This window comes from Rhinichthys klamathensis, unplaced genomic scaffold (assembly GCF_029890125.1).
Source record: "Rhinichthys klamathensis goyatoka isolate OS25496 unplaced genomic scaffold, OSU_Roscu_1.1 h1tg000033l_1, whole genome shotgun sequence".
NCBI classification, from domain to species: domain Eukaryota; kingdom Metazoa; phylum Chordata; class Actinopteri; order Cypriniformes; family Leuciscidae; genus Rhinichthys; species Rhinichthys klamathensis.
This window is the reverse complement of record NW_026606582.1, coordinates 1,935,109-1,955,602: the sequence shown is the minus strand read 5'-3', so window position 1 is coordinate 1,955,602 and position 20,494 is coordinate 1,935,109. Positions and strand designations below refer to the sequence as shown.

Sequence of the window (20,494 nt, the reverse complement as noted above, 5' to 3'; positions counted from 1 at the left end):
TCTCGCCGTGGCCAGACTTCCACTGAAATTTTCGCTCGTTCAGTTCCAGAAAATGTGACTGTTCCAGTGTATTTTGCAGTAAGCAAGCCAGTACCATGCCTGCTTGCCTGCACACAAATGCTGTTCCCACGGCGACCCAGATAAATCACATAAACGGTGTATTTTCTGGTATTCCGGCCACAGCCAATGGTGTTATGAGTGTAATAAAAATGCCCACAACCCAGGGCTCATTTCTACACACAAACACAGCCCGCAAAAATGCAGGGCTCGCACAAACAAAATCGCCTCATGTCGATTGTGCACTAAATGTAGTGAATGTGCCTACGTCTCAGTGCCCACAAACACTACACACCACATGTCCCACGGGTTCTGTAAAAACGAAACCAACACGCATTCAGTCAGCTCAGGCCGACGGTGTTTTTCAGTGCAGTAAATGTCAAGTCATCTTCATTTATATAGCGCTTTTAACAATGAATTGTTTCAAAGCAGCTTTACAGAGATAAACATATAATTTAAGGTAACAGATTGTTTTGGCGTTATAGCGGTTCTTGAATAATGTTACTTCCAGCTAAAGTTAACTTTGATTGATTCACCTCCGTCGAAATGATCAGACTTTAAACGCGAACCTGTGATTAACGCTGACGGCGTTCACATGCTCATTCAGAATTCTATAGTTATGTGCTTTTTAAAATATGTGCGCAGGTTTGTAATTCATACAACCCAGCCTAAACAAACTACTTTTCTTGCCTATAAATTTTGATACAGAATTTTGTTTTATTTTATCACTTCGGGGTCCGCGAGCCGGAATTCACAGCGCTTTATCTGTAGAGTGGGAAAGGGATCCTCCATAGGGAGAGGATAGTGGATACTTCAGCACTGCATTGTCATCGGGTCCAGGCAAAGCTCCCTCGTCAGATCTGGACACGGCCTGGATCCGGCAGGCTGCGGGAAAACCTCGGGATAAACAAAGACACTAATATTAGCGTAGATGCCATTCTTCTTATGATGTAGCGAGTACATCAAGATTTAAGGGAAGTGTTCCCAGTTCCGGCTGACCTAATCTATGCAGCCTAACATTGAATTTATAGAAGTCTATAATGTATTATGTGTATGCTAGGTCAAAGAGATGTGTTTTTAGTCTAGCTTTGAACTGACAGAGTGTGTCTGCTTCCCGGACAATGGTAGGAAGACTGTTCCAAAGTTTTGGTGCTAAATAGGAAAAGGATCTACCGCCAGCAGTCGATTTAGATATTCTAGGTATTATCAACTCTCCGGAATTTTGAGATCGCAATAGACGTGAAGGACTATAATGCGTTAAGAGCTCGCTCAAGTACCTGCGGAGCTAAACCATTTAGTGCTTTGTAGGTAATCAACAATATTTTAAAATTTATACGATGTTTAATAGGGAGCCAATGCAGTGTTGACAGAACCGGGCTAATATGGTCATATTTCCTGGTTCTGGTAAGAACTCGAGCTGCGGCGTTTTGAACTAGCTGTAGTTTGTTTATTAAGTGTGCAGGGCAACCACCCAGTAGAGCATTACAATAATCTAGCCTTGAGGTCATGAACGCATGGACTAATTGTTCCGCATTTCCCAATGAGAGCATATGGCGTAATTTAGATATATTTTTAAGATGGAAAAATGCAGTTTTACAGATACTAGACACGTGGCTTTCAAAAGAAAGGTTGGTATCAAATAGCACACCCAGGTTCCTAACCGACGACGAAGACTTGACAGAGCAGCCATCAAGTGTTAGACAGTATTCTGGGTTATTACGTGTGGAAGTTTTTTGTCCAATAATTAGAATCTCTGTCTTTTCAGAATTTAGTAGTAGGAAATTACTAGTCATCCAATTTTTTATATCAGCTATGCATTCCGTTAATTTTGTGAATTGGTAAGTTTCGTTGGGTTTTGAAGAAATATACAGCTGAGTATCATCGGCATAACAGTGAAAGCTAACTCCATGTTTCCTAATGATATCTCCTAATGGTAGCATGTACAGAGTGAACAGCAGCGGTCCTAGTACTGAGCCTTGTGGTACGCCATACTGAACTTGTGATCGATAAGACATCTCTTCATTTACTGCTACAAACTGATAACGGTCAGTTAAGTATGATTTAAACCATGCTAATGCAATTCCACTAATGCCAACATAGTTTTCTAGTCTATTTAAAAGAATGTTGTGGTCAATGGTGTCAAATGCAGCACTAAGATCGAGTAACACTAATCGAGAGATACAACCACGATCGGATGATAAGAGCAAATCATTTGTGACTCTGATGAGAGCTGTCTCAGTGCTATGGTACGGTCCAAATCCGGACTGAAAATCCTCGCAGATATCATTTCTTTCTAGAAAGGAACATAGTTGTGAAGATACTGCTTTTTCTAATATCTTTGACAGAAAAGGCAGATTCGAGATCGGCCTGTAATTGACTAATTCTGTAGGATCAAGTTGTGGTTTTTTAACAAGCGGTTTTATCATAGCCAGCTTAAAGGTTTTTGGTATGTATCCTAGAGACAAAGATGAATTAATGATATTAAGAAGAGGATATATGACCTCTGGAAACATCTCTTTCAGTAGCTTAGTCGGTATAGGATCTAACATACAAGTTGTCGATTTAGATGAATTAACGAGTTTGCAGAATTCTTCCTCTCCTATAGCAACAAATAAATAAAAATTTTTTTTTTTAGGGAGACTACAATGCACTTCCTGATGCGATACTGTGGTAGACGGTTGCATAGTTATAATTTTGTCCCTGATATTATCAATCTTATAAGTGAAGAAGTTCATAAAGTCATCACTGCCGTGTTGCTTTGACACTTCTGAGCTTGAAGCTTTCTTTTTCGTTAGTTTAGCCACTGTTTCAAATAAATACCTAGGATTATGTTTATTTTCTTCTAATAGGTTTGAAAAATAAGCAGATCTAGCAGCTTTTAAAGCCTCTCTGTAAGCAATTGAGCTCTCTTTCCACGAAATCCGAAATACCTCTAGTTTAGTTTTCTTCCAGTTGCGCTCAATTTTTCTGGCTGCTCTCTTTAGGGCCTGAGTGTGCTCGCTGTACCACGGCGTTGGACTATTTTCTTTAATCTTCTTTAAGCGCAACGGAGCAACTGCGTCTAAAGTGCTGGAAAAGAGAGAGTTAAACGTTTCTGTTGCAATATCGAGTTCTTCTAAGCTATCTGGGATGCTGAGATGATGAAACTGATTAGGAAGATTATTGATAAAGCAATCTTTAGTGGCAGAAGTTATAGGTCTAACGTATTTATAACACGGAGTCGGCTTTGCAGCCTTGGCTAAATGTAATTTACATGAGACTAGATAATGATCTGAGATGTCATCGCTCTGCTGCAGAATTTCAACAGCATCAACATCTATTCCATGTGATAATATTAGATCTAGAGTATGATTACGACAATGAGTAGGTCCTGACACGTGTTGTCTAACTCCAATTGAGTTTACAATGTCTTTAAATGCCAATCCCAAAGCATCTTTTTCATTATCTACATGTATATTAAAATCACCAACAATTAGTACTTTATCTGCAGCCAATACTAAATCTGATAGAAAGTCCGCAAATTCTTTGATAAAATCTTTATGGTGCCCTGGTGGCCTGTACACAGTAGCCAGCAGAATTCTCAAATGTGATTTATCGTTTACACTATATATTTTTACATTAAGCACCAATACTTCAAAAGAAGTATATTTAAAGCTACATTTCTTAGTGGTTTTGAAAATATTACTATAAATTACAGCAACACCTCCCCCTTTGCCTTTCAGACGAGGTTCATTTTTATAACTGTAATCTTGTTGTTACGGGTGTGGTGCAGGCAGAGGAAGAGGCAGCAGTCAACAGGTCCAATTCAAATATAATTTACTCAAACAAAACAAGGATCACGGGAAACAGCAACACTCCATACACAAACATTACATAAACGAACGAGAACCGACCAGGAGTGAGGGAGAACACAGGGTTTACATAGACAGAGAACAGATTAGGGAAACAAGGCACAGCTGGGGCAAATGAACTAGACACAGGTGAATAAACTAAACACTAATGAGGAGCGGGAAACTGGAAACAGGACTGAACCAAATACACAAAGAACGGGGGAAACACAGGACACACATGTAACATAACGCCCCCTCCAAAAAGGCGCGTCCTCGCGCCGTATAACTTCAAAAGGGGTGGGGGGGCGGGCGCCCTGGAGGCTGACGAGGGCGAGGCCTACCCTGAGCAGGAAGCCTCCAGGGCGGAGCAGGACGTGCAGGAGGCCAGGGCGGAGCAGGATGTGCAGGAGGCCAGGGCGGAGACTTTCCCTCGGGCGGCCAGGGCGGAGACTTTCCCTCGGGCGGCCAGGGCGGAGACTTTCCCTCGGGCGGCCAGGGCGGAGACTTTCCCTCGGGCGGCCAGGGCGGAGACTTTCCCTCGGGCGGCCAGGGCGGAGACTTTCCCTCGGGCGGCCAGGGTGGAGACTTTCCCTCGGGCGGCCAGGGTGGAGACTTTCCCTCGGGCGGCCAGGGTGGAGACTTTCCCTCGGGCGGCCAGGGTGGAGAGGCCACTTCAGGTGGCCAGGGTGGAGAGGCCACTTCAGGTGGCCAGGGTGGAGAGGCCACTTCAGGTGGCCAGGGTGGAGAGGCCACTGCAGGTGGCCAGGGTGGAGAGGCCACTTCAGGTGGCCAGGGTGGAGAGGCCACTTCAGGTGGCCAGGGTGGAGAGGCCACTTCAGGTGGCCATGGTGGAGACGCACCTTCAGGTGGCCTATATCCCCCCCCCAAAACTTTCTTGGGGGGAATCACAGGCTCTGGGACAGGCTCTGGGACGTGGACAGTCTCTGGGTGGGCAGACGGGACGTGGATCAGGTCAGGCTTGGGAGGGCTGGATGGGACCAGTAGAGAAGGCTCTGTAGGGCTGGCTTGAAGCTCAGGCTCTGGCGGGCAGGCGACGGGCTCAGGCTCTGGCGGGCAGGCGACGGGCTCAGGCTCTGGCGGGCAGGCGACGGGCTCAGGCTCTGGCGGGCAGGCGACGGGCTCAGGCTCTGGCGGGCAGGCGACGGGCTCAGGCTCTGGCGGGCAGGCGACGGGCTCAGGCTCTGCAGGGCTGCAGGGAAGCTCTGGGCTGGGTTCATGGGCTGTAGTTGATGTGTGTGCTGCCCACACACACAAAACAGCCACGGACACCACAATGAGCGCTGTGTCTTCCAGAGCAGACTCAAGTGCAGCATGAATGGGCTCCAGCGCAGGATCAGCGGGCTCCGGCGCAGGATCAGCGGGCTCTGGCTCGGATTGGCTGGACAGAACCAACGGTGCAGGCTTGGCTGGGCTGGACGGAACCAGCGGCGAGGGATTGGCTGGGCTGGACGGAACCAGCGGCGAGGGCTTGGCTGGACTGGACGGAACCAGTGGCGAGGGTTTGGCTGGACTGGACGGAACCAGTGGTGAAAGGTCGGCTGGACTGGACGGAACCAGCGGTGAGGGCTTGGCTGGGCTGGACGGAACCAGCAGCGAAGAGGGCTTGGTGCTGGACAGAACCAGCGGTGAAGAGGGCTTGGTGCTGGACAGAACCAGCGGTGAAGAGGGCCTGGTGCTGGACGGAACCAGCAGCGAAGAGGGCTTGGTGCTGGACGGAACCAGCAGCGAAGAGGGCTTGGTGCTGGACGGAACCAGCGGTGTAGAGGGCCTGGTGCTGGATGGAACCAGCGGCGAAGGCTGCTCTGGGCTGGACGGGATCAGTGGTGGAAGCTCTGGATCTATGCTGGACGGGACCAGCGGTGAACAAGTCTCAGCAGGATGAGACTCACGATTATGCTTCAACACCCACTGCACATACTTCACAAAGTTCCCCCGAGGCCCATCTCCGGGCAGGCGTGCCTTGGTCTCAGCATTGAGACCTGCCCGGAAGAACACACTGAGGCTGGTGTCATCATAATGAACATATGGTACTAAGTTCAAATACCTCAGTGTGTGGGCCTCGAGGGACAGATCCTCCTGGGAGAGAAGCAGAATCTCTACTGCTGCAAAATCCATTCTCTTCTCTTTTTCTTGGTCGGTTCTTCTGTTACGGGTGTGGTGCAGGCAGAGGAAGAGGCAGCAGTCAACAGGTCCAATTCAAATATAATTTACTCAAACAAAACAAGGATCACGGGAAACAGCAACACACCATACACAAACATTACATAAACGAACGAGAACCGACCAGGAGTGAGGGAGAACACAGGGTTTACATAGACAGAGAACAGATTAGGGAAACAAGGCACAGCTGGGGCAAATGAACTAGACACAGGTGAATAAACTAAACACTAATGAGGAGCGGGAAACTGGAAACAGGACTGAACCAAATACACAAAGAACGGGGGAAACACAGGACACACATGTAACACTTGTGGGGTTGACTCATTTAAAATAATGTAATCGTTTGGTTTTAGCCAGGTTTCTGTCAAACACAGCATATCAAGATTATAATCTGAAATCATATCATTAACTATAAGAGATTTTGAAGTAAGGGATCGAATATTCAGCAACCCAAGCTTTATCATTTGCTCATCTGTATTATATCTGTTTTTTATTTGTTGAACATCAATTAAATTTTTAACCTGACGTTTTTTGGATTTCCAAATTCGGGGAACAGACACAGTCTCTATATGATGATATCTAGGTGAAAGAGGCTCTATGTGATGGGATTTATCTGACCTTGGTGACGTGAGGCCGCTAGCAGACGGTCGGTTTAGCCAGTCTGTCTGCTTCCTGACCTGAGCCCCAGATTGTCATGTTTTAGCTCTAAGACTATGAGCCAAATTACTAGAGAGAAGAGCAGCACCAGCCCAGGAGGGATGGATACCATCTCTTTTCAACAGATCAGGCTTGCCCCAAAAACTTTTCCAATTGTCTATGAATTTTATATTATTCTGCGGACACCACTTCGACAGCCAACCATTCAGTGAGGCCAATCAGCTAACTATCCCATCACTCCTGCGAACAGGAAGGGGGCCAGAGCAAATTACAGTGCCTGACATCGTACTTGCGAGTTCACACACCTCTTTAATATTAATTTTGGTGATCTCCGACTGGCGGAGTCGAACATCATTAGTGCCGACATGAATAATGATCTTAGAGAATTTACGATTAGCATTAGCCAGCACTTTTAAATTTGCTTTGATGTCAGGCGCTCTGGCTCCCGGCAAACATGTGACTATGGTGGCTGGTGTCTCTATTTTCACGTTCCGTGTGATCGAATCACCAATTACCAGGGCACAATCAACAGAATTCTCAGTGGGTGTTTCACTGAGTGGGGCAAATCGATTTGTAATGGGAATCGGAACGGAAGAGTGGTTCTTTGATCCGCGACTAGAGCGGTGATCTCTCACAGTCACCCATCTGCCCTGCTGCACGGGCTCTACTTCAGCCGGAACTGAATCATGTAAAGAGTTCTCTATGCTAGGCGCATCCAAAACACTATCTAAAGATCTAGCATTCTTACCATCCTCAATTAAAGTTTGGATGCGTGTCTCTAGTTCTGAAATCTTCTCCGTCAGCCTGACTGTCTCCTTGCATTTATCACATATAAATCCTATATTGCCATCGGAGAAGGCTATACTAAACATATGACATGTGACACAGGTGACAATAACAGGACAAGAAGACATTACTCACCGTGTTTGTTGACTGATTTCTTACTTACCTGGACTTTATGAACTCAAAAGGCGCGGGCGCGCGAGAGAAAATAAATATATAAATGAGCGCACGGGTGGCGCGTTAGCAGGCTAACGTTAGCGAGTTACTAGCGTGCTGTGTTAACAATAACGGAAGCTAGAGATGTAAGGTTAATCTGAGATGTTGGGTAAGCTGTATTTAGTAGTATAAACAACTAGATAGTAAATGATGGCTCAAAACATAAAGAAATACGAGGCTCAGGCGGAGCTTACAGCCTCGAAGCAAACAAACACACAGCAGGCAGCGAGGCAGACAGGAGCAATCGATCAGCGATCCAAATGTGCCCGCTGTCCTGCGCCCACATTCACTCACAGACATGTTAAGCCCCACGGGGCTCGCCCCGCTCTCTCTCCCTCAGCAAACTGCTATAAGGGCAAACTGCTATCACACACTGTAAACACAGTGTCTGCGTTACAGCACGCCGGAGCTCCCTTGCCGTCACTATGTCACTATGTCCCGAATTTTTGAATATATTTTTTTATATATAAGGCACTTAAATGCACATTTCTAAAGACTTATGGGAACAGACTGTATTACTTAGTTTGGTTCTAAGCAGTGATTAAATTGTGATTTATTATGTGTGCTCTCCCTAGGGGGGTCCGGGGGCCGTGACATTTTTTTGAAAAATAAACCATTAAATGGCACTTTCTGGAGAGTTTTGTGCAAAGAAATTGAGAAAATGAGTCTTACATGATATGTGAAAAACTGCTAGGTTAAGATACTTTGCATTGTTGTAGTATCAACAGGTATTAGGACATTTAGCATTTACATTACTGTTAATCAGTCATGTACTGATTAACTAAAATTAAAAACTCAAATAAATGGTTGATTTAATTTCCATTAACCACCTAGCTTACCCCCCAAGGATAGAATGAAAAATAAAATCAATCTTTCCTTGTGGAAAGGTTCCTTGGTAGCTAAAAGTAGGTCTAGCAAGTCTTATATTTCTGTAATTCACACAGATCAAACACAAATATGCTGCCTGAATAGATTGCTAGTTTATTTTGAGTAGCCAGCTAGCAGTTCTCTTGGCAGTTTGCTAATAATCCGGTGTCCGAAGTAAAATGCTCAAAACATCTCCTGAGAAAAATCACATGGCCAACCTAGTCTTGGTTATTTAATTTAGATTTAGTCTTATTTTCCTTACCTTGTCATTCAAGGCCAGGGCACTTTATGTACATTTTTGGAACTTTTGCACGCTTCCACATCCCGCGCAACTAGGATCTCCCAGGAACACTCATTATATATCGCTGCGTACATTTATCCGTGTCACCTAGATGCGCATGCGCGAGCGGTGCGCGATCATGGTCGACTGAGTTAAGCTAGTTAAGCTTGTTTGCCCCTGTGTATTTATAGCCCTTGTGTTTCACTTGTTACTTTGTCAGTTGTTGTACATGTATGGTTGCTTCTAGTTCGGTCCTTCTCGTGGTTTTATTTCTTTGTCCTTGGAGTTCTTTATTATTTGTTCTATGTGTTATTTCATTAAACACCCTGCTGATAGATCCTCGCCTTCACCTGCTTTCTCCAGCAACGTTACAGGTGGATGGAAACAGCTATCAATGCAAACTTCATAAAATTTTAGACAAGTTCAAATTCAGCATTAAGCAGTTTTACAGAAGACAATAGTGTCATTATTCAGCTTGAATTCAGTTAAATGTTGATTCAGTTCAATAACAGTGTCGATGTTGTTCACAATTATGAAACAAAGTCAAATAAGCTATAAAGCGGCTCTAGTGTCATCATTGTTCAAGTTTTGTTCTCGTCCGATAGTGTCAGTGCAGTGACATAAAAAATTTCACTTTTTAATTTTGAATCCTCAACTGAGCAAACCAGAGGCGACAGTGGCAAGTAACCCAAACCCCTTCGGCCCCTGAGAGAAACCAGGCTTAGTTGAAGGGCCAGTTCTCATCTAGCCAACATGGTGTGATATAAAGTTTGGTCACATTCACTGTTGTTCAGCATTTTTTTTTTTTGTGGCCTAAATCCTGTCATTTCAATACGGATCTACGCAATCTGGGGATGTCATATAAGATTGACAGATTTTGAAACAAATTGGTCATCATGTTGACCAACAGAAAGCTTCTCGAATGCCTAGTTCACACTACACGACTTTAAACGTCGGCAGATCGCTGTGCTGTTTAGACTACATGACTTGCTCTGGAGTCTTGAAGTCGTTGTGGTGTTCACACTGCGTGAATGATCTGCAACATGGTGTTACACACTACACGAGCTGACAACAACTCTGTCAGCCAACGACTCTATCCGGTCCCCAAACCATGTTTTGTCACGAAAACTCACGCGAGAAGTGGAATGGGAAATTACCCGAAATAGGACTTGTCTATTTGAAAATGGACGCCGGGACAAAATTGGCATTGCAAAAAAAAAGCAGCAAAAAAAGTTTGCGCAATGATCTGTTTAGAACCCCGACAAAAGAAAAAACAGAATATGGGTGAAAGGATGGATAACACACGTGGGCAGCAGGGACTGTCTGTGCTACAGAGAGAGTTGGAGGAGAGTAAAACATGTTTCTAATGGAAAAGCCGCTGCCTGCTCGTGTTGTGGTTTGGCAACGATGGTTACAAATACAAAAGGCTTGTGTAATGTGATAACAAGCTGATCATTGGCTGTTGCTCGTCACGACACCACAGGCTATCGAGTCGGCCGACAGCTCCAGATATTTAGCATGCTGGATATTTATCTGGCGTCGGCAAGGCGTCAGCGAGCGTTTTTGATGCGTCGTTTAGTATTTCACACATAAAGATTGGCGAGCGCGGATCACCGCAGGTTTGCACGCGATTACAGCCAGACGGCGAGCTTGTTAACTTGCAACTTAAAATCCTGTAGTGTGAACTAGGCATTACCGAATTATTTTCAGGACGTTGTGTTCCATTAACGTTCTGCATTTTTGTAAGTTAATTGGGAGCTTTTCAACAGAACTAACTAGAAAAAGCATAAAAGTAGTTCATATCTCAGGCAGCCCACATCTGGTACGTGTGGATGCCGACACTATTCTGCTGTCTGGGATGTCTTCTGATGCCATGTGATAGCTTTATGTGAGGACCAGGCTGAAATTTAATTTAGTACTCTCTGAAAATCATTTTTGTGTGTGAACTGTCCCTTTAAAAGAACCGTTATGTCTTTAATGTCTGTGTGTGTTTGTATATTTATGGAAGTGCAGCACAGTGTAACAGGTATCATGCTGACATGGTGTGAAAAGAGTTATTAATAACAACAAGTTTATTTTGACAGTGTTGCTGTATGATCGGAAACAGCTTTTTCTCTCTGCAGATGCCAAAGTCAATATCAGGGACTACCATGGGAAGATGGCAGCTCATTACTGGAATGGCAGCAAGGATCTTTTTACAGAACACAGATCTCATTCTGGTACTTAAAAGTTCTAGTTACTATTCAATGTATCACATTTGCAGATTTGTGTTTATAATAATGACTAACAAAATCATTTAGTGTATTATGTCATCATTGTTGTGCTGTTGGTTGTTTGAGGTGATTGACAGCTGTTTTCCTCCACTCAGCGGGCAGCTTGTCGAGGGGGAGGCGGGTCCAGTGCTACACACAGCTGTCTGCCCTCCTGTCTCGCTCTCATAGTAACAGGAACATCAATGCAGAGGCGTCCGGCCGTCCACTAGAGCCCACTCCCTTAAACCGGTCATGCTCATCCTGATACCCACATCCCGCATTAACCACTGCTCAGTATTTGTGTGGAAAAACTCTTATCTACATGTTTTCATATGACCCTCTTAGAGTATTGAATAAAATAAGACAATGTCACTGTTTAAAGGAAAATACATTTGCTGTCATCATTTACTCACCCTTACTGTATGTCATTCAACTTATATGCTTTTATGTATATACAGTGTATATATATATATATATAGGGTGATATATGATATATATATATATAGGGTGTGATATATATATATATATATATATATATATATATATATATATATATATATATATATATATAATGATATATACTGTATAGGGTGAATTCAGGTTGATTGGCACACTTTTTCTAATCTATATATTTAAAGGTTTAAAGGGTTCAGAAGACTTCTAAGTGAAAAAGAATAGCACTTAATTGTACTGAATCTTGTATTGTACTTCAAATCTTAATACTTGAAGTAATAAAAAGATTTGCAGATAATATTATTAATTAAATAAAAGTCACTTAAGTGTACTAAAGAGAGTACATTTTCATGACTGCTTCCTAACACACTTGTAATAATGTCAAATTAAATGTTTTACTTTAAAGTACATTTTAATTCATTATGGTTTAATAATCTATTGTGCTTTACAGAAGTGTGTTTATTTTAATGTGTCAACTAACACATGTAAAGTATTTAATTTCAATTTGAACTCTTTTTGTTATTTGATATTAAATTACCGTTAATATATTTATTTCTTCATCATTACAAATGAGTAATTACAAATATATTTAAATACATGATGAAACAACAAAATATTCCAATGCACTCACATGGTTAAGCATAAAAAAGCTTTTAAAGGTAGTGTAGGCAATTTTCGGAGAGCCTACCAATAGCAAGCTAGCTTTGAAAGCATGAGATCTTACCCACGATTCAGAGCGTCTCCAAAGCCACGCCTCCTTCAAAACACATGAACGCACACATGGAGGAAACGCAGCATAAGCTGGTTGCTTTAGTTCAGGAGGAACTGTAAAAGGCGGCTGCTGTTTCGTTTGCGGTGCTCAGTGACTGTCTGTCTACAACTCTGCATAGCATAATGTGTGATGTCTGCAGTGCCATTAGGTCAGCTGCAGGGTCGTTGCCCTTAACAGGTAGCTGAGCCTGGATTGTGGTGTCCTCCAGATGTCTGTCCCAGGTGATGCGCCTATTCACAGTCAGGTCCCATTGCGTCCAGGCTCCTTGACTGCCCTGAGATATTGCCTTTACGTAAAAGCGCTCCTGGTCCAACCTGGTAACTTTATCCACCACCATGGTCTTCTGCTGCCTCGTGGTGGCTTTAGACCAGAGCTGCTGAGGTGCTCCCCAGCCTAGGCCAGCTCGACTGGTCTGGACTAACCCCATCACCTCTCGATGTTGCAGACTGGAGATAGCATGCTCTACTTCAGCTTGCGCCTTCCATTTACGGCCTGTGCGGATAGGGACCTTCCCAGTCCATATAAGTGGGTCCGCTGAGTCCTCTAGCTCCAGTACAAGGCGTGCCTTCTCTTTCTTGTACCCTAGGCTGATGGATTTGATGGGGAGCTCCAGCATCTTCCGACCGAAGAGACCTGCGTCCGAAAAGCAACGGGGCGAGCCCAACCACTTTCGAATATAGCTAATGGCGAGGCTGTCCATCCTGCTAACCTCCGATATGGGAATTTCACAGACCTTTAGAGGCCACAGCACGAGTTGGTATATCGTGTGCTGGTAGCACCACACTTTGTGCTTCCCAGGCAGGTGGCTTCGCTCAATTCTTGCCATGCCCTCTGCAAGTTGTTGCCTGGTTAGCTCCCGAAGAGGGAATGGTCTTCCCTCCAGCAACAAAGATGATCATGGCATGCGACAAACCTTTCCTTATCGAAAGACTTCTTGATTTTTCAGCCTTGCTCTTCATTCTTGCCCATTTGAGCAGCTCGTCAAAGCGCTTAAGGAGCCTGTTCGTGCATGGAGCCGTCTGAAAGATGCTTGTTACGTCATCCATGTAGCTCCTCAATGGTGGAAGCCTCTCGCCTGATGGTAGCTTGATGCCCCTGACAACCTGCCTGGCCCCTCTGAGGATTACCTCGAAGGCTAAAACAAATAGGATGGGGGAGATGGCACACCCCATGGCAATCCCACATTCCAGCTGTTACCATCCTGTCGTGTAGGCCTCCAGAGTGAAGCACATGTGGAGGTTGCTGAAGTGATGATGTTCTGCATACCACCTGGGACATATATATATATATATATATATACAGTATATATATATATATATATATATATTGTGACGGGCGGAAGTATCACGCGACAAGGAGAGCTCAGATTAATTGTTTATTTACAAGTGGAATAAGTGCAGAGTGCAAGTTGAAGAGTGCAGAGTGAAGAGCGGCTTTCTTGAGGTGAGGCGGTATTCTCTATTCGAGGTTTCCTTGGTGCGGTGAATCGGTGCTGTGCTCGTAACGGGTCTAGCTCGGTCACACGCTGGTTTCTGGAAAAAGAACAAGAGACGACACATTAGTTCTCAGCTTTCAAGAAGCCTATTCCTCCCCGTTGTTCAGCCTCATGTCGCTTATATGGCCGTGTGGGAATTGATGACAGGTGTGGCCGAGCGAGCCATGATGAGCGAGCACAGGTGTTTCGCGTCTTTCTCCAGGGCAACGCTGATGAGTGCACAGGACGATCGTCACACTCCCCCCTCCTAAGCGTTGTCCTGGTCCTGGTGGAAACATACGGAAGCAACAAGGGGGAAACTGGGGGTGGGCGGGGAGTGACCCCTGACAGACCTGAAAAGGCTGACCAAATCCGCGAGAGTCCGTCTGCATTGGCGTTGGAAGATCCGGCTCGGTGGCGGACGATGAAGCAGAAGTCCTGGAGCGCCAGGAACCACCGCGTCACTCTGGCGTTGGTATCCTTGGCCTTGGCCATCCACTGAAGGGGTGCGTGGTCTGTGAGGAGGGTAAACTTACGGCCGAGCAGGTAGTACCGCAGCTCCAGGACTGCCCACTTTATTGCCAAAGCCTCTTTCTCAACCGTGGCGTAGTTCTTCTCGGCCTTTGTCAGTTTCCTGCTAATAAACAGAACAGGATGTTCCTCATTCTCCGTGACTTGGGACAGGACAGCTCCCAACCCTGTCTCGGACGCATCCGTCTGCAACAGGAAGGGGCAGCCGAAATTGGGGGCGTGCAGGACCGGTTCCTCTGTCAGGGCATCTTTGATTCGCTGAAATGCCTCTTCTGCCTCGGAACTCCAGGCGACGCGCTCAGGCTGCCACTTTTTGGTTAGGTCTGTCAGGGGGGCGGCTAACGAGGAGAAGTTGGGGATGAAGCAGCGATAATATCCTGCTAAGCCCAGGAAAGCCCGCACCTGGGTCTTCGTTCCGGGCCTTTGGGCGGCGTGGACGGCCTCCACCTTTTTCTCTTGTGGCTTAATGAGGCCCCGTCCAACCTGGAAGCCCAGGTACTTTGCCTCGAAGAGGGCCAGGTGACATTTGCGAGGGTTGGCGGTGAGTCCAACCCTTCGAAGATCCGTAAGCACCCTCCGTAGATGGTCTAGGTGGTCCTCCCAACGCTCCGAATGAATGACTACATCATCGATGTATGCTGCTGCGTACTGCTGGTGTGGCCGAAGGATGATGTCCATCAGCCTCTGGAACGTGGCCGGTGCCCCGTGAAGCCCGAAGGGAAGGGTCCGATATTGCCAGTGGCCAGTTGGAGTTGAGAAGGCGGTTTTTGGTTTGGCGGCTTCTGAGAGGGGTACCTGCCAATAACCCTTCGTCAGGTCCAGGGTGGAAATATACCGGGCCTTTCCCAGGCGGTCTAGGAGTTCATCCACCCGGGGCATTGGTTATCCGTCAAACTCCGAGACTTCATTGAGGCGGCGGAAATCGTTGCAGAAGCGGAGGGTGCCATCTGGTTTCGGGACCAGGACGATTGGGCTGGACCACGGGCTGCGAGATGGTTCGATCACCCCCAACTTCAACATCTGCTGGATTTCCTCCTCGATAGCCTGCCGACGAGCCTCTGGAATACGGTAGGGCCGTTGTTTTACAATGACCCGCGGCGGGGTTATAATGTCGTGTTGTACCAGACTGGTTTGCCCGGGGACTGTAGAGAACACATCCGAAAACTGACCAATCAGGTGTCCCAGTTCAGCCTTTTGTTCCCCCGACAGACTTGGGTTGGTATCCACCAAAACGGACTCGATGGTGGCAAGAGCTACGGTCTGTTCTCTGGTCCCCACCCACCTCTTCAGCAAGTTTACGTGGTATAGCTGCTCAGGGCTCCGTCTCCCAGGTTGCCGTACTCGGTATGTTACAGGTCCCACTTTCTCTACAACTGTATACGGCCCCTGCCAAGTGGCCAGGAACTTACAGGCTGCGGTGGGGACTAACAGCATAACTCGATCGCCTGTTTGGAACTCTCGGGGCTGAGCTGTACGGTTATAGTGGCGCTGTTGAGCCTGCTGGGCTTTTACCAGATGTTCACGGACTAGGGGCATGACGCGGTCGACCCGTTGTCTCATCTCGGCGACGTGCTCTACTAGGGACCGGTGCGGGGTGGGCTGCTGGTGTTCCCACGCCTCTTTCGCCACGTCGAGCAGCCCTCGAGGTTGTCGTCCGAAGAGGAGCTCGAAGGGGGTAAAGCCCGTGGACGCCTGGGGCACTTCCCGTATACCAAACAGAACGTAGGGCAACATCTGGTCCCAGTCCCGTTTATCTTCGGCTGCCACCCGTCGCAGCATTTGTTTGAGGGTCTGATTGAAACGTTCGACGAGTCCGTCCGTCTGAGGATGGTACACGGTCGTCTGCAGCTGCTTCACTTGGAGTAAGCGGCAGAGATTGGCCATTAGCCGGGACATGAACGGTGTTCCCTGATCGGTCAAGATCTCCACCGGTATACCCACTCGGCTAAACAGTAGGAAGAGCTCGTGGGCGATATTCTTCGCAGTGGCTTTCCGGAGGGGAATTGCTTCGGGGTAGCGGGTGGCGTAGTCGACCACGACGAGGATGTGTTCGTGTCCCCGGGCTGACTTTGGTAATGGCCCTACCAGATCCATCCCGATGCGCTCGAAGGGCACTTCAATTATGGGCAGCGGTATGAGTGGTGTGGGAGGTGGTGGTTTAGGTGACGTCTTCTGGCAGACCAGACAGGCTTGACAGAACTGCTTCACTTCGGCCTCCAGGCCGGGCCAGTGGAACCGGTCTCGTATGCGTTGGATGGTATTATCTGCGCCGAGATGTCCCGCCAATGGGTGGGAGTGTGCCAATTGCAGGATCGTCTCTGTCTTTGAGCGCGGCACCACTAACAGTTTTTTTTCCTCCCCCCTCCGCTGAGCGACACAATAGAGTAGGCCGTTTTCTATGGCAAAGTGGGGGCAAGGATGGGGTTTTGGCCGGGTGTCTTCTCCATTCATCACACAGACCTGTGTCCAGCAGTGTTTCAACCGCTCGTCCTCCCGCTGAGCGCGGCCAAAAGAGCCGCCCCCCGAGACCTGCTGGTAAACATCATAGAAGAGATTAGAGGAAAGGGAAGGGGACTCACCATCTCTCCCACTGTCGGAGGCCAAGAGAGTGGGGCGTCGGCGGGGATTCCTTGCTGGTCGCCACCCACGGCGACCCCTACTGGGTTGGACAGGTCGTGTGGCGTCGCTGAGCAGGGTTTCGAAGCCCGGCCAGTCTCGGCCCAGCAGCACAGACACTGGCAGATCTTTAATGAGCCCAACTTCTATGGGCCAGGACCCCGAAGCCGCGGAGATAGTGACGCGCCGAGCAGGCACCTGTCGTGTGTCTCCGTGCACGCAGGTGATAGGCAACAGCGTCTTGGTCTCGCTGCGTGGAGGAAGAATATCCGCCCTGACGAGGCTGACGGCGCTGCCCGAGTCGAGGACCGCTTTGAATGGACGGCCGTTGATCTTGATCGCGGTCTCTGGGGCTCCCCTGGGAAGCTCGTGGTGCACTGCACACCCTGCCAACCAAGCCCGAATTTTGGGGGAAGAGGGCGCTGTTGGCATGGCATACCCACAGCCTGGCGGTAGGAGCGGGGTAAGGCCCGAAGGAGGCGGTCAATGACCACGCGTTCCACTACCTGCGCAGGGGTGGGCTCTCCATCCATCAGCCAATGTTGCGCTATACGAGACAGTTCGGCTGCTTGAGTACTTGCGGGGCGCCGGGGCTGATACGACCAGTCATGGAAGCACTGGGCTGCACACACTGGAGATAACCCCACTCTAGCCAAAATTTCCCTTTTTACATCCTCATACCTTTCTGCAGTTGCTGTGGGGAGGCTGAAGAAGGCGCGCTGGGCTTCACCAGTGAGAAGAGGGGCGAGTGCGCGAGCCCAGTCATCCGGATCCCACCCTTCTGTTACAGCAGTATTCTCGAACATCTGCAAATATGCCTCGACGTCATCATGGACGGTCATTTTGGGGAGGAGCTGGGCGGCCTGAACCCGTGGGTCGGGTAACGGAACGCGCTGTCTGGCAGCAGTGTGAAAAGCAGCGATTTCCTGGTCAGCCTGGTTCTGGCGTGTGGCCAAATGCTCCGCAAACTGTTGCTGGCGCACGCTGACCTCCGTTAATTGTCGGAGAAGCTCTTCCATGTTGAGTGGAAAGAGTACCGTTCGTCAGGAAGGGAATACTGTGAGTATCCGGAGATCGCTTGTCGACGGGAACTTCCTTTCACCCCCGCATTCTCCACCACTGTGACGGGCGGAAGTATCACGCGACAAGGAGAGCTCAGATTAATTGTTTATTTACAAGTGGAATAAGTGCAGAGTGCAAGTTGAAGAGTGCAGAGTGAAGAGCGGCTTTCTTGAGGTGAGGCGGTATTCTCTATTCGAGGTTTCCTTGGTGCGGTGAATCGGTGCTGTGCTCGTAACGGGTCTAGCTCGGTCACACGCTGGTTTCTGGAAAAAGAACAAGAGACGACACATTAGTTCTCAGCTTTCAAGAAGCCTATTCCTCCCCGTTGTTCAGCCTCATGTCGCTTATATGGCCGTGTGGGAATTGATGACAGGTGTGGCCGAGCGAGCCATGATGAGCGAGCACAGGTGTTTCGCGTCTTTCTCCAGGGCAACGCTGATGAGTGCATAGGACGATCGTCACAATATATATATATATATTAGGGCTGTCAAATGATTAATCACGATTAATCACATCCAAAATAAAAGTTTTTTTTACATAATATATGTGGGTGCACTGTGTATAATTATTTTGTATATATATAAATACACACACATGCATGTATATTTAAGAAAAAATATTATTTATATATAAAATATTTATATTTATATGTAATATAAATTATACATAAATCTATATACAGTATATACATGAAAATATTTCTTAAATATATACAAGCATGTGTGTGTATTTATATATATAAAATAATTATACACAGTGCACCCACATATATTATGTAAAAAAACTTTTATTTTGGATGTGATTAATCACGATTAATCATTTGACAGCCCTAATATATATATATATATATATATATATATATATATATATATATATATATATATATATATATATATATATATATATTTATATATAAGTACAACCAGCATAACAAAAAAAATGTTTCTGGAACAAAATGCCTACCCTGCCTTGAATAAACTGGGCTAAATCATTAAAACATTAAAAGCATTGATTAATGCATTTCAAGTCATCCACATATATACACTCACCTAAAGGATTAAAGGATTATACCATACTAATACTGTGTTTGACCCCCTTTCGCCTTCAGAACTGCCTTAATTCTACATGGCATTGATTCAACAAGGTGCTGAAAGCATTCTTTAGAAATGTTGGCCCATATTGATAGGATAGCATCTTGCAGTTGATGGAGATTTGTGGGATGCACATCCAGGGCACGAAGCTCCCGTTCCACCACATCCCAATGATGCTCTATTGGGTTGAGATCTGGTGACTGTGGGGGCCATTTTAGTACAGTGAACTCATTGTCATGTTCAAGAAACCAATTTGAAATGATTCGAGCTTTGTGACATGGTGCATTATCCTGCTGGAAGTAGCCATCAGAGGATGGGTACATGGTGGCCATAAAGGGATGGACATGGTCAGAAACAATGATCAGGTAGGCCGTGGCATTTAAACGATGCCCAATTGGCACTAAGGGGCCTAAAGTGTGCCAAGAAAACATCCCCCACACCATTACACCACCACCACCAGCCTGCACAGTGGTAACAAGGCATGATGGATCCATGTTCTCATTCTGTTTACGCCAAATTCTGACTCTACCATCTGAATGTCTCAACAGAAATCGAGACTCATCAGACCAGGCAACATTTTTCCAGTCTTCAACTGCCTCTTTTTCCTATTTGTAGTGGAGATGAGTGGTACTCGGTGGGGTCTTCTGCTGTTGTAGCCCATCCGTCTCAAGGTTGTGCGTGTTGTGGCTTCACAAATGCTTTGCTGCATACCTCGGTTGTAACGAGTGGTTATTTCAGTCAAAGTTGCTCTTCTATCAGCTTGAATCAGTCGGCCCATTCTCCTCTGACCTCTAGCATCAACAAGGCATTTTCGCCCACAGGACTGCCGCATACTGGATGTTTTTCCCTTTTCACACCATTCTTTATAAACCCTAGAAATGGTTGTGCGTGAAAATCCCAGTAACTGAGGAGATTGTGAAATACTCAGACCGGCCCGTCTGGCACCAACAACCATGCCACGCTCAAAATTGCTTAAATCACCTTTCTTTCCCATTCTGACATTCAGTTTGGAGTTCAGGAGATTGTCTTGACCAGGACCACACCCCTAAATGCATTGAAGCAACTGCCATGTGATTGGTTGGTTAGATAATTGCATTAATGAGAAATTGAACAGGTGTTCCTAATAATCCTTTGGGTGAGTGTATATATAGCGCTTTTAACAATGTAGATTGTTTCAAAGCAGCTTTACAGAGATAAACATAATTTAAGGTAACATAGATTGGTTTGGTTTTATAGCGGTTCTTGAATAATGTTATATTCCAGCTAAAGTTAGTTTTGATTGATTTACTTCCGTCGAAATGATCATTTGTTATTAAATTAGGGGCCGCTAAGACGACACCGTTCTCTCTAAACAAACTTTAAACGCGAACCT

The 20,494-nt window shown here is 46.4% G+C and overlaps 1 protein-coding gene across 1 annotated transcript in view; it reads left to right on the top strand.

Annotated features, from left to right (window-relative positions):
* The window catches only part of LOC130080384 (uncharacterized), a 132,056-nt gene extending 120,547 nt beyond the window's left edge, over window positions 1-11,509 (top strand). The window contains exons 9-10 of the mRNA XM_056245737.1: window positions 10,995-11,090; window positions 11,240-11,509. Of these exons, the coding sequence (XP_056101712.1) occupies window positions 10,995-11,090; window positions 11,240-11,388 (245 nt within the window). The 3' untranslated portion in view covers window positions 11,389-11,509. The remainder of the gene's footprint in view (window positions 1-10,994; window positions 11,091-11,239) is intronic.
* Window positions 11,510-20,494: the final 8,985 nt, after the last annotated feature.